This window comes from Entamoeba dispar, genomic scaffold (assembly GCF_000209125.1).
Source record: "Entamoeba dispar SAW760 scf_1105229463247 genomic scaffold, whole genome shotgun sequence".
Taxonomy (NCBI): Eukaryota; Evosea; order Mastigamoebida; family Endamoebidae; genus Entamoeba; species Entamoeba dispar.
The window spans coordinates 6,649-19,947 of NW_001855597.1; the positions used below are offsets into that span (position 1 = coordinate 6,649).

A 13,299-nucleotide genomic window follows, 5' to 3' on the forward strand; every position below is an offset into this window, starting at 1 on the left:
AAATAAATTTTCAAAAAAATTAGGCATTACAACTCGTTTGCAATTAACAACATTAAACTTACTATTAACTCGAAGAAATAATTGTCCAATTAAGTGATTTGAATCTTTTTTTTCATTAAATAACTGTGCCTATAAATTTTATTAATATACAAATATTTTTTTTCATTAGATTTAAAGAAATATTAGTAATTCTTTATTCTACTAAAAGAAACAAACTTTGTGAACATAATAATCAGAGGTGTCAAACTCAACTTTGAGATTATCAATACCTTTTCTTTCTAAAACTTCTTTAATAGAACTCCCTGAATTTGGACCATGTTTAACTTTGTATCTTAGCATTTTATCTGCTAGTTCATCTTGGTCGTACTGATTTAAAAATTTTTCTGACCCACGAGGTATACAATCAAGGTCTAGTATATCTTCATCATCAAATATTTCAATATTATTTTCAATGCACTCACTTTGAATCATTTCTCCAAATAACCATCTCAATAAATCATTTAGTTGTTGAATAATGTATTCACGTATTATCTTGAATAATTTATAAAAATAATTTATTTTCGTTTCATTTCCCTTATTGTTCATTAGAATTAAAGTGTCAAAATGTCTTATCTTTTTTTTTTAAGTTTTTTCATTTTTCTTTTATAAATCTATTTATAGAATTATATTAATAAGTTATATATAACAAATAAAATTTAAAAAAACAAAAAATTATTGAACTCAGAAAAACCTAATGGAGGAAATCACTAAAGAAAGTATTATTCAAAAATTACTTGAAGAAAAATCTTTACTAGTTGACCAACTAAAACAAACCCACCAAGAGTTAAACCAATCACAAACACAACATTTTATGGACCGTGAAAAATTTAATGTATTATATAATTCTCAACAAGTTTGTTTTATAAAAAAGAAGTTATTTAATCTTCAAACAAACCACATTTAAAATTAACTTCATAGTCAGTTATTCAACAGTTAAAACAAAACGAAATAAATAATCTCCAAAAAATTGAGACTTTATCACAAGAAATAGCAAAACTTCAAATCCAAAATGCAATTAAAGAGACTGAGCCTCCTAAACAAATGCACCTTCAAAGTAGTGTTGCTGTTGATGGAATTTTGAAGTTAGTTCCAGAAAATAAAAGAATGGAAGCATCAATTTTGCTAGATGAATTCAATAAATTCAATGAAAACGAACATATTCTCTTTGTTCAGTACTTAAAACAAGAATTAGAAGAAGAAGGAATTAATGTATTCTCTAAAGAAGAGAAAAATACTCAACTGAAAGAAGGTTTTAAGAAAATACAAGAAGAAGCTATCAATGAACTAAAAAGATGTGAAGAAGTAATTACTAAAAAAAATGAAACCATCGAACTATTGAAAAGAGAAAATGAAGAACTTGAAAATGCACTTGTGAAACAAAAAGGTAGTGATAATGATAATTTTAAAATCAATTTACCATTTAAACAAGAAATAATACGAGAAAATGAAGAGTTGACAGAAAGGTTGACAAATATCCAAATTGAATTTGATAATTTTAAAAAGAAAAAGGATGAAGAACTTAAAAAATCAACAGAGTCATTAGATTGGGATGAAATGAAAAAGAAAGTTGAAAAGATGTATGAACTTCAACAAGAAAATAGTCAACTCAAATTAAAACTCAACAACGATACTCTTTTCAATAATAGTAGAACTGAAATCAAATTGTCTGAAATGAAAAGACAACTTAATGTAAGTGAAGAATTAAATGAAAAAAGAAAAGAAGAAATTACTAGGCTTCAAAAAGAAAATGAAGACTTGGAAAATAAACAACAACAACTTATTAAAGATTCAAATTTTTATCAGTCTGTTGTTGTCTCTGCTAAACAAGAAACTGAACATTGGAAATCTATGTGGCAAGAACTTCAAGGAGAATTTAAAATATCAACAATTGCGAAAATAGACTTGGAAAATCAAATAGAATCATTAAAAAGTACAAATAATGTATTAGAACAAAAGATTAAAGCTTTTGAAGGAAAATTTGATCCAATCTCTACAAATCAAGATCTTATAAAAGAAAAAGAAGACACTATTGAAATGTTAACAATTGAAAAACAATGTCTTCAAAAGAGAGTTGAGTGCTTAGAAAAGGAACAAACTGAAAATATTGCAAAACAAAACCAACTTGTTCAGACTATTTGGAAAAATAAAGAAAAAGTTGATCGTGTAGACGAAACAACTTCTAGTTTACAAAAAAAAATTGGAGAATTATTATTTGATTTGAAAAGAGAAGAAGAACAACGAAAAATATTAGAAGAAAATGAAAAAGAGTGTAAAACTGAAATTGAAGAATTAAAAAAAGAAAATACAACAAAACAAATTGAATTACAAGAAATAATCCATTCAAAAGAACAAGAAGTACAATCAATTAAAAATGAATATGAAAGTATTAAACTAGAAAAAGAAAAGAAAGAAATTCAAATTCAAGAGATCCAAAAAAATGTTGAAGAATTAACAGAAGTAAAGAAAGAAAAAGAAGAGAATGATATTTTATTGAAGAGTATTCAAAATAAACTCAAAGAATTAAAAATAGAAATTAATAGTAATGAAGAAATAAATATTGGTCTTCAAGCATTAATTGAAGTACAAAAAGGATTTGAAGAAAAACAAAATGATCTTAAACAAAAAGAAACACTCTTTAAACAACAAATAGAAGAACAAAATATGAATTTAACAAAACTTGAAGGAATTATTGGAACTGTTATTCATCAACAAGGAATTGATGAAACAAGTAAAAACATTATATTATATTTACAACAAGAAAATAATAGATTGCACCAACTTATTTCACTAAACGATTCTCAAAATAAATTCATTAAATCAAATGAACAAGAAGATAAATTAAAGATTGAAATTGAATATCTTAAGGAAAAGGTTCAAATTGAACAAACAGAAAAAGATGAATGGAAGAAAAGAATGCAAGAATTATATAATAAAAAAGATGTCGTTCCAAAAAGTCAATTAGAAATAAAAGAAAAAGAACTTGAAAAACAAAACCAGGTTATTGAAGAAATGGAAATGGCAAATAAAGAAAATAAACAAAAAATCACTAATCTTAAGACAGACATTAATAATCAACTCAAAAAGTATCAGTCTGAAATCCAAGAACAACAACAGAAACAAAAACAAATGGAAGAAGAATTTAATAATAAAACACAAAAATGGAAAATCGAAAAAGAAAAGTTACAAGAAGAATTAAATGAAATTCGATCACAACTTCAAAAAAGAAAAGATCCTTTCAAAGAAAATCCAGACTCAATTGATGCATTCAAAAATAGACTCACAAATAGAAATCCTCAAAATCCAATTGAACGAATAGTTCAAGAACAAAAACAACCTGTGATTTCTACTACCCAATTCAATAATATTTTCAATGAAACAATTCAAAAGAAAGAAGAAACAATATCTACTACTGATAACTTGTCTAAAGTTGAACTTCTAACAAATCTTAAACCAAAAATAAATGAACAACAAACTCAAAAAGTTGATGAAAGTAAGAGTATTAATGATGAAATAGTTAATACAAGTGATGAAAATGAAAACGAAAATAGTATGGAACAAATTGATAGTAATGAAAGTGGTAGTGAAGAACAAAGCCAAATGGAAAATGATGATACAAAACCTACAACTCAATTAAATTTAAATATATTTGATATACCTAAACAAGAAGATAAAGACAATCCTTTCCTCAAACTCCAACAAATTTCTAATTCTCAACCAACAAAAGAAACAAAATCAAGCACAACTTTTACGTCCTTGTTTAATACTCCAAAAACTGATTTCAGTGCATTTTTATCTTCTGATACAAAATCTCAAGATAATAATATTTTTTCAAACTTTGTACTTAATAACCCTCCTCAAATCCAAACAAATAATACACAAGAACCTTCTATTGTTAAAGACTCCATTGTTTCTAATGCTCAACAAAAAATAGACCAAATTGGTTTAAAGAGTGATGAGTTTTTCCCATTTGGGGATACTGCACTGATAAAAAATAATTTAAAACCATCACCTTCTCCACAAATTGATTTCCAAGTTGGTTCTTGTTTACGTGTGAAACAATTCTCACTCCCAAGTCCTGTATTAAATAAAGAAATGGCTCAACAAATACAAACTCAAAACAAAGAACAAGAACAACAAAAACGGTTAGAAACTCTCAAGGCTAACTCAGCCAGTAATAAAAGAAATGGTCTCAACTTACCATCATCGTTTCACTAATGAATGATTTATTTAAATGATACAAAATATCTTATTGTTGTATTTTTTTTGGATAGAAATATATTATGTATAGAAACATTCAAAATAATAGTTTATGATAACGATATGAATTAAAAATCTCAAAAAATAAAAAATAATATTTTTAAAAAAAAAAGAAAGAAAAAGAAGAAAAAAAAAGTAATAAGAACTTTAAATTAATAAGTAAATTGATATGTCTATTGATTTAGCTTCATTTTTTTATGTCTCTATCCCAACTAATAAAATTATTAAAGAAGGGTTTATGGTAAAAAGGGGGCATATAGTCCGAAATTGGCTTCAAAGATGGTTTGTGTTAACAAATGATATATTATACTATTTTGATGAACAAAAACTTCATTTAAAGGGATATATTCCTTTGGCATTTGGGACAATTACACGAAGTCCTGAAATGAAGAAACAACCATGTTTTCAATTAGTATCACCCTTACAAAATAAAACGTATTTCATTCAAGTTTGTTGTCTATCGAATAAAGTAAAAAAAGATAAAAAGTAATTACAAATAGTGTGGGACTGAGGATGAGTGTGGGTTATGGATGGCAGCTATTTCTATTGTATTAAACAAATATATTGGAGAGCCAGAAACAATGGACCATGTTACACATGTTACTTATAATGAAGGAGGATTTTGTGGAATACCACCAGAATGGGAAAATATGTTTATTGCATTAGGAATTACAAAAGAAGAAATTAAGTCAAATGAAAAAGAAGCAATGCAAGTCATTCAGTTTACTAAAAAGCTTGAAGATCAACCTCTTGGACCACCACCAATGCCAGAAAATGAAATAACAATTACTTTAAAAGATATTGTACAACCAGGAAATCCAACAGAATTATTTGATAATTGGCAACAAATAGGAGAAGGAGTTAGTGGAGTAGTATTTCAGTGTGTAGATAAAAAGACCAAAGAAGAACGTGCAGTGAAGAAAATTAAAATAGAAGATGATTCAATTAATCTACAAGAAATAAAAATAATGCAAACACTAAAACATCCAAATATTGTTGGATTTTTTGGATGTTTTGAATTAGATAATTATTTATATATTTCTATGGAATTTATGGATCGTAATAATTTAACTGCAATATTAGAATTCTTTCCATCTATTGCTATGAATGAACCACAAATTGCTTATGTTGCACGAGAAACAAATGAAGCATTAAGATATGTTCATAGTTTTCATAGAATTCATCGTGATATAAAATCAGATAATATTCTAATTAATCATAATGGAGAAGTTAAATTAGCAGATTTTGGTGTTTCAGTTCAATTAACTAAAAATAAATCAAAAAGAAATACTATTGTTGGAACTCCTTATTGGATGGCTCCTGAAGTTATTAAAGGAAAAGACTATGATTGTTTGATTGATGTTTGGTCTTTAGGAATTATGTGTAGAGAAATGATGGAAGGGTATCCTCCTTATATGGATGATCCTCCTTTAAGAGCTTTATTTCAAATTAGTACTAAAGGTGTTCCTCCTATTACAACTGGTAGTTGGTCAAAAGAGTTATTAGACTATGTCAATGGATGTTTATCAGTTAATCCTGACCAACGCCCTTCAACAGAATCATCAATTAAAAATCCATTCTTCCAAAAAGCATGCACAAAAATAGAATTTGCAGATTTTGTCTCACGAGTTGAACAAATTGCTCTTGAACAACAAAACTAATTAATGAATTTTTCATTTTCATAATTTAAATTTGGTCAATTTTATTTAAAATTTAACTAAAATAAAACGATGAAATTAAAAAGGTTATTTATTCTGGTGGGTATTCTTTAACAAGCATATCAGCAAATTCCTTATAATCAACATAACCTTCTCTACTTACTGTAGCAGATCTCATAATTGCTTCAACTTCTGAATTTGAAAGTGGTCTTCCTAAAACTGAAAGAATTTGTCTTAATTCAGCTTCATGAATTTGACCATTTTCTTCTTTATCTAAAGCAGTGAATACACCAAACATATCGTCATACAAATCTTTAGGTAATTTCATTTCACATTTCTTATATAATTGTCTAATTTTTTCAACTCCAACAAGGTCTTCTTTTACTTCTCTCATAATAGCTTCTTCTTGTTGTTGAGTTGGTGCTTTTCCAAGGGCTCTCAATAATTCGATGACTTGGTCTCGAGAAATCTTCTTATCATGATCAATATCCAAGATTGCGAAATAATCATCAATTAATTCACTTGTTGTCATTTGTTTTTAACTTTCTTTTCAAGTTCACCTTTTTAAGATGAATTTGTGTCTGTTTTTAGCCTTTTTTAAATCTTTCTTCGAACAAACTATTCTTTTGTTTTGGTATTGGTTATTGTTATATTATTAATGAACTTGGTTATAATAAATCAATTCTGCCTAACTAATCTTAAAATGACAGTTTCTTTTTTAGATTACGTTTTTTCACTTAAAACAATAAAATAAGAGTTGTTGAATTTATTGTTATTTAATGCATAAAAAAGAAGAGCCTGTTGCTGCATTACTTTGAGGGCAATGGTTTACTAAAAATCTTGTTTAATCTGACAGGATTTTTAAAAATATAAAAAAAAATAAGTACAATGAATAAATAACTAATCCAAAAGGAAAAAAACCCTGAAAATAGAATTATGTTGAAATAATACATTAAAAGAAAAAATCTAAAAAATGAAGAAAGGAAACTGTAAAAGAAGATTACATAAGAAAAGTAAAACAAAATGGATGAACCATTACTAAATGAAGAAGAAAAACTAACACGAGACGATAATGAGATTGAAGTAAGTGAGTCGATTGATCATTTTATTTCAGATAATGATATTGAAATTTTTCGAAAAGAAGAAGCAGAAAGAAAAGTTACTCTTTTAAAGCTCTTTAAATTTGTTGGATGGGTTTTATTAGAAAAATGGTATTGTATATTATTTGTTTTATGCTTTATTGCATTTTCATTAGTTGTTTATTTTACTGATTGGAAAATGGCTGAAATTGGAGATGTTACTTATAAAACAATTATTTGTTTGATACTTATTGGAATAATGATTACGTTAATTCTATCTAATTTATATCATCCAGGAGTTATTATGATGGCAGTAGTTGGTCTTTTAATTGCTTGTAGAGTGATAACTTCTGCACAAGGTTTTCAAGGATTTAGTAATCAGTCAGTAATAACAATTATTGTTTCATATATTCTTTCAACAGCAATAATTAAAAATAGAAGTTTAGAATTTTTAACTAGAAATATATTTCCAGAAACATATGAAAAACATGTTTGGCCATCATTATTATTTATGGTTCTCATTACTTTTTTGTTATCTGTTGTAATAGATAATATACCAGTCGTTTTATTATCAATGTCTATAGTTCATACTTGGACAAAAACATCTGGAATTCCTCCTAGTAAAGTTTTGTTACCAATTTCTTTTGCTGCTATTCTTGGTGGAATGAATTCAATACTTGGAAATTCATCATTTCATCGAGCAAGAACGTTATTAATTACGAAAGTATTAGAACTTAACAAAAAAGGTATTCATTTAAATATTACAATGCCATATTTTGAAATCGCTATTATTTCATCAATCATTTCTATTCCAGCACTTATTTACATTATTTTAGCTAATGGGATTCTTAGTCGTCATAAAGAAGAATCGTTTCATAAAACAAACAAATCATATATATTCACTTTCCGTATAGAAGAAAAGTCTCGATTTATTGGACTTCAATTGGGAGAAACTGTATTAAATAAACCTCCTAATGGTAAATTGTGTTATATTAAACGTGGAGAAAATTATATTGATATTAAAGATGACACAATTATAAAAAAGAATGATATACTCTGTTATATTGCTCCGTCATCAATATTAAAAGATGTGTTAACATATAACGGAGTTGTCCCTTCTGATCCAACTATTCATGAATTAGTTGGAGCTACTGTTTATGAAATTGCCTTAAATCCTCAAGACACATTAATTGGACAAGATATTAAATTGATTAATGAACGTGGTGTTGGATTATTAGGAGTCTCAATAGATGAGAATAAATGGAAAGAACAATTGAACCAAATCAATATCCTTTCTTCTGAAAGAACATACATTGTTATTTCGCCACAAAACCAAGAATTAAAAGGAAATGATTTTCACTTGGTTACCCAAATAGATGTTGATTTGCCACAACCAACAAATATTATTAAAACCATTATTCCAATATTTTGTCTTCTTATTCCATGTATTTTAGAATCAACAAAAGTTTGCTCATTATTTGTTTCTGGATTTGCTTCAGTTTTGGTTCTTATTATCACTCAATGTATGACTGTCTCAGAAATTTATCAATCTATTAATGTTCAAGTGGTTTGTGTTATTGCAGCATCATATGGAATTACTTCAGCAATTCAAACAACACACATTGGTACATTGTTGACATTGTCTTGTTCTCAGTGGTTTATCTCACTAGGAAAATATGGAATTTTAATGGGAATTTTTTTACCTACCATTTTACTTGCACAACCATTTGCTAATACAGTTATTGTTGATATAATGTTTCCGATGGTGTGGCATCTTTATTATGGCGATTCTGATAGTGCAGAACATGGCTCATTAATTGGAATTAAATCAGCAATGTACACAATGATGATAGCATCCTCATCTTCATTTTTATTAACAATTGGATACCCCACTCATATGATTATTAATCAAAAAGCACATTACACATTAAAAGAAGTATTTCTTTTTGGACTTCCAATATTTCTATGGGTATTTATCTGTGGTGCTTTACTTCCTTATTTGTTTTTTGAAGTGTTATAAATTAACACATCCACCTTACATTTAATTGAATTTGATAAATAATGTTATAACTAAATTAATCCTAATAACTCTTTCTCTGAGTTGGTGAAATTCATTTGGTCAACAACACCAAATGATGCCGCTTTTGATTCCATTTCTTGTTTTTTCTTTCTTTCTTCTTCTAACCTTTTTTCTTCTTCCTCTTTTATTTTTTGAGCTTGTTCTCTTTCTTCTTCTTTTCTTTTTCTTCGTTCTTCTTTCTTCTGTTGACGTTCTAATGCTTTCTTTTCCCTTTCTTCATTCAAAAGTTGTTTTTGTTTTTGTTTTTGTTTCTCTTCCTCTTCTTCTTCTTTCTTTTTTTGACTTTTTTCCTCTTCAGTAGCTTGTTTTTTTTCATTTTCTTCTGCTTCTTGTTTTATTCTTTTGTTATACTCTTCTTCGTCCTTTTCTTTTTGGATTATTTTCAACTCCTCTTTCTTTTCTCCTTCTTTCCTTTTCTTCTCTTCATCTTGTTTTCTTTGTTTTTCTATTTCAACTTCTAATTTCTTTTTACACTCCTCTTCTTCTTTCATTTGTTGTGTTCTTTTTTCTTCTTGTCTCTTCTTTTCCTCTTCAATGATTTGGTGTTCTTTTTCTTCTTGTTCTTGTTGGGCTTGTTTAATTCTTTCTTCCTCTTGTTTTCTAATCATTTCCTTTTTGTCATCTTCTTCCTTTTCACGTTGTGTAATCATTTCATTTAGCTGAATAATGTCCTTAATAGATTTTTCTTTCTGTAGTTGTTGTGGTTTTTGTTGTTGCTTCTTTTTTTCCTTTTCCTCTTTTCTTTTTTGTTCATATTCTTTAGCTTTTTGAGCAATCTTTTTTAGTTCAAGTAATTCTTCGTCCTCTTCTTCTTGAGCAATTTTATCTTCTTGTCTTTGATTTGTTTCTGTTTCATCTTTAGTTTTAATAGCACTTTTACTTAGTGGAGTAGTGTCTTGTAAACCATTTTCTTTATTTGATGGTTGAACTAATTCTTCTTTCTCTTGAGAATCTTTTACACTCTCTTCCTTTAATTCTAAAACTTCTTTATTATTTAACTCTTGTTGATTTACTTGATTAAACACTTCCTTGGTATCATCGGTATTTGGAAGAGTTGATTCTTTTTTATTATCTAACACCTTTTCTTGGGTTTGCCTTTCTACTTCATTATTCGTTCCTAATAATTTCTTGTCTATTGGTTCTTCTTTTTGGCCTTTAACTAGACTTTCCTCATGTTCATTTTTAGGTTCACCGTTAACTGCTTCTTGTGTGTTATGAATTTTAATATCTTCTTGGTATGTTGTTATTGTCTCTTCTTTTTCGTTTTGTTTTGCTTCTGTATTTTGAAAATCTTTGTTATTAGCTTCATCAATACTCTTTTTTAATTCTTCTCCTACAACTTCAACTAGCTTTTCAGATAAACTTTTAGGATTAGTGTTTGAAGTTAGTTCATTTTTACATTCTTCAGTTTCACATTCAATTACGCTGCTTGAACTAATTTCTCCTTTTTTTATATCTTCTAATTTTTTAGTATCTACTTCTTTAGTTAATTCTTCAACCATCATCTCTTCATCCTCAGGAATATCAAACACCTCTTCTTCTCTTTTACTTCCAACTAAATCAACATCATAATTAGGAGCAATACCCATAGTGATATTATTTTCTGAAATTCCACTTTCTAAATAAATGTCTTTTTTCCCTGTAATAAATTCTCCACTTGTTTTAAATGTTACATTAGTCATATGTTCTTTTACTTTAATTTTATTTATATATTTCTCTTGTTCTTTTGTTGCTTCAGTATTACAATAATATGGGTCAAATCTCATTAACACACGTTCTGGTTGTACAGGAAGTACATCTCCTTCCCATTGAATTCTTAAAAGTACTTCACCTGTTTGAGGGATATTAAAATCTCCAAAATTTTTTAATTGGAACCATTCTTCAATTCCATTTTCAACAACTCTCCATAATGGTAAATCAACTGCTCCTACAAACTTTTTAGAACTAAAGAAACCAATTACAACGTTTTCTCTCATTTCTTCTAATTGAACTATGAAAGTACTCTTATCTCCATCCCAAATAGGATCAATTGATTTAGTTGATATACCACTTTCAATTTGATTATTATCTTTATCAGTAACAACACATCTAAATTTTGTTTGTTTTCCTTTTAGTGTTGGAAAATTAATACCTTTGATAAGAGTTATTTGTATATTTTGTACTTTTATTTTTCGTTCTTCAAAACTTCTAGGATCCATCCATGTAGTATATTTTTTATTCCAATTAATAAAATACATTTCTCCTCTATCCATTCCAATTCCCCATCCTTTTGGTAACATTTTGCATTCAGGTAATGGATATCTAATATTTAAATAATTCTTACATGACTCATCTCCATAACACTTTCTCCAAAGATGATTTATATATACTGGAACACCATCTACCTCTACTTTTTGAATAACACTTTCACAACTTGGTGTGGGTCTCATATGTATTCCGTAAAATGTTATTTTATCTTTTGAAAAATCAATACCATGTAAGGCAGCACGTGCACAATTGTCTTCAAATGTACCTTTCCCCCATCCTACAGTAACAGGAAATTTAACTATAATAGTTGGCTTTTTCTCTAATTTAATTCTTATTTCAACATAAGACTCAACAATAAAATCATCTTCTTTTATTGTTGGAAGTAAGTTAGTTGATTCTAAAATAAATTCTTTCTGTAATAATTTAGGTATTTTATCTAACTCTTGAATACCACCATTTGAAGTGATATATGTTTCTCTATACCTATGTTCTGAATACCATAACATAATTGGATTTAATGGTTTCCCCGTATTATTACTAATTGTAACATATACTTTAATAGATTCATTAGGTTTAATTCCAGGTGTACATCTCATTCTTACTAATACTTGATCTCTACTACATACTTCTTCTGGTTTTTTTATATCAAAAACATCTTTAACACAATAAAGAATTGGTACTTCATTAGATGATGTAAATGTTGATAATGCTATTGCCTTCTCTGAACCTTCTTTTCTTTTCAATGGAATAATTTGTAATTTTGCTTGTAATCGATACCTTACTCCAACCCCTCCTTTAAGATGTAAAGAAGGATGTGGTACAATAGGAATAATAATTGAAAATGGTACTGCATGAGTACCTGGAAAATATTCATGATAAAATGGTTCACAAGAGAAATTAGATTGCTCTGCCAATGGAGGATAATCACGTGAAATGAAAAATTTGTTTACTAATTTAATTGCTTTTTTGTCTGAAGCATTACGTGACAAAATTGTTTCACCAATTAAGTTAAAATGTAGTTGATTAACAATTACTCTCTTCTTTACATTAATAAGGAGAAACCCTTGTAATCTTTCTCCAATAGCATAACCTTTATTAATAAAACGAACGTTTAAATTAACTTCTGACATTTAAAACTAACAATCATCTTTTCTAGTTTTTCTTGAAAAGTAAGATAATAAAGAGGAAAAAATCAACAAAAACAATAAACAAATTAAATTGAAGGAAATGTCTTTCTTTCTTTTTTTTATTTTGAGACGAAAGGAATGATATTTGATTTATAAAAATCTTCAAAGTTATTTATCGTTTTGTTTAATAATATGAGTAACCAATATACCTCACAAATCATTCATTACATCAGTTACTATCTTTTCAATCTCCTTAAGACGAGTATGGTCATTATTTGTTGTCCCTGCAAGATCAATTAAATTATTGTAAATTTCAATGAGCCTCTGTTTATTTCTGCTCATATCTTTATCAATTTTTTTATGACCAATAATGGAAAAAAAAGATTGTTGATTTGAGCAGATAACATCTTCTTTTTTTGATGCTGTTAAATCTTGTTTTTCAGTACTGAACTTAGCAGCCTTTCTTTTTTCTCTTTTTGCTTTTACTGGATTAAAACTAACAAGATTTTGTTGTTGAATTGAAGATATTTTGCTTGTCCTATCACAAATACTTACAGCCATATCAATTAATGGTCGAAGTGCAAAAACTGGAGGAAATTTCATTAATCTACGAAGAGTGTATGTTGGGTCATCTCGTTCTACTATGTCATTTCTTACATATAACATCATTGAAAGGAATACACCATCCACTAATTTTAAATTTTCTCCATAAGCAAAAATAGCGTCCCATATTTCAACAACATCCTCAATATGAAATTCACAAGCAAATAACATCTTTATCCATCTAATACCAAAAACGGAGGAATAATATC

The 13,299-nt window shown here is 27.6% G+C and overlaps 7 protein-coding genes across 7 annotated transcripts in view, besides 15 other annotated features; 3 read left to right on the forward strand and 4 right to left on the reverse strand.

Annotated features, from left to right (window-relative positions):
- Positions 1-585, reverse strand: part of EDI_052770 (uncharacterized protein) — a gene marked incomplete at both ends in the record, with an annotated part of 1,101 nt that extends 516 nt beyond the window's left edge. Inside the window, 2 exons of the mRNA XM_001733476.1 lie at positions 1-129; positions 217-585. The exon at positions 1-129 is cut by the window's left edge and continues 516 nt beyond it. Of these exons, the coding sequence (XP_001733528.1) occupies positions 1-129; positions 217-585 (498 nt within the window). The remainder of the gene's footprint in view (positions 130-216) is intronic.
- Positions 131-185: a sequence feature (AT_rich).
- Positions 536-561: a sequence feature (AT_rich).
- Positions 586-613: 28 nt separating the features above from the next.
- Positions 614-716: a sequence feature (AT_rich).
- A 17-nt stretch (positions 717-733) lies between these two features.
- EDI_052880 (uncharacterized protein) lies at positions 734-4,254 on the forward strand (the record flags this gene model as incomplete). Its single annotated transcript, XM_001740823.1, has 2 exons — positions 734-892; positions 958-4,254. The coding sequence occupies 2 exons, from the start codon at positions 734-736 to the stop codon at positions 4,252-4,254; spliced, it is 3,456 nt and encodes a 1,151-aa protein (XP_001740875.1).
- Positions 3,139-3,218: a microsatellite.
- Positions 4,255-4,375: 121 nt separating the features above from the next.
- Positions 4,376-4,398: a sequence feature (AT_rich).
- Positions 4,399-4,431: a microsatellite.
- A 34-nt stretch (positions 4,432-4,465) lies between these two features.
- On the forward strand, positions 4,466-5,957 carry EDI_052890 (serine/threonine protein kinase 3/4, putative; the record flags this gene model as incomplete). The annotated part of the gene is made up of 2 exons (XM_001740824.1): positions 4,466-4,744; positions 4,797-5,957. The coding sequence occupies 2 exons, from the start codon at positions 4,466-4,468 to the stop codon at positions 5,955-5,957; spliced, it is 1,440 nt and encodes a 479-aa protein (XP_001740876.1).
- A 37-nt stretch (positions 5,958-5,994) lies between these two features.
- Positions 5,995-6,024: a sequence feature (AT_rich).
- Positions 6,025-6,045: 21 nt separating this feature from the next.
- EDI_052900 (myosin regulatory light chain, putative) lies at positions 6,046-6,486 on the reverse strand (the record flags this gene model as incomplete). The annotated part of the gene is made up of 1 exon (XM_001740825.1): positions 6,046-6,486. One exon carries the CDS (start codon positions 6,484-6,486, stop codon positions 6,046-6,048), a length of 441 nt encoding a protein of 146 aa, XP_001740877.1.
- A 325-nt stretch (positions 6,487-6,811) lies between these two features.
- Positions 6,812-6,837: a sequence feature (AT_rich).
- A 140-nt stretch (positions 6,838-6,977) lies between these two features.
- EDI_052910 (sodium/sulfate transporter, putative) lies at positions 6,978-9,053 on the forward strand (the record flags this gene model as incomplete). Its single annotated transcript, XM_001740826.1, has 1 exon — positions 6,978-9,053. One exon carries the CDS (start codon positions 6,978-6,980, stop codon positions 9,051-9,053), a length of 2,076 nt encoding a protein of 691 aa, XP_001740878.1.
- Positions 9,054-9,103: 50 nt separating this feature from the next.
- On the reverse strand, positions 9,104-12,490 carry EDI_052920 (uncharacterized protein; the record flags this gene model as incomplete). The annotated part of the gene is made up of 1 exon (XM_001740827.1): positions 9,104-12,490. The coding sequence occupies one exon, from the start codon at positions 12,488-12,490 to the stop codon at positions 9,104-9,106; it is 3,387 nt and encodes a 1,128-aa protein (XP_001740879.1).
- Positions 9,188-9,297: a microsatellite.
- Positions 9,341-9,364: a microsatellite.
- Positions 9,366-9,486: a microsatellite.
- Positions 9,506-9,640: a microsatellite.
- Positions 9,659-9,748: a microsatellite.
- Positions 9,794-9,873: a microsatellite.
- Positions 10,808-10,828: a sequence feature (AT_rich).
- Positions 12,491-12,697: 207 nt separating the features above from the next.
- Positions 12,698-13,299, reverse strand: part of EDI_052930 (uncharacterized protein) — a gene marked incomplete at both ends in the record, with an annotated part of 933 nt that continues 331 nt past the window's right edge. The window contains one exon of the mRNA XM_001733477.1: positions 12,698-13,299. This exon is cut by the window's right edge and continues 331 nt beyond it. Within this exon, the coding sequence (XP_001733529.1) occupies positions 12,698-13,299 (602 nt within the window).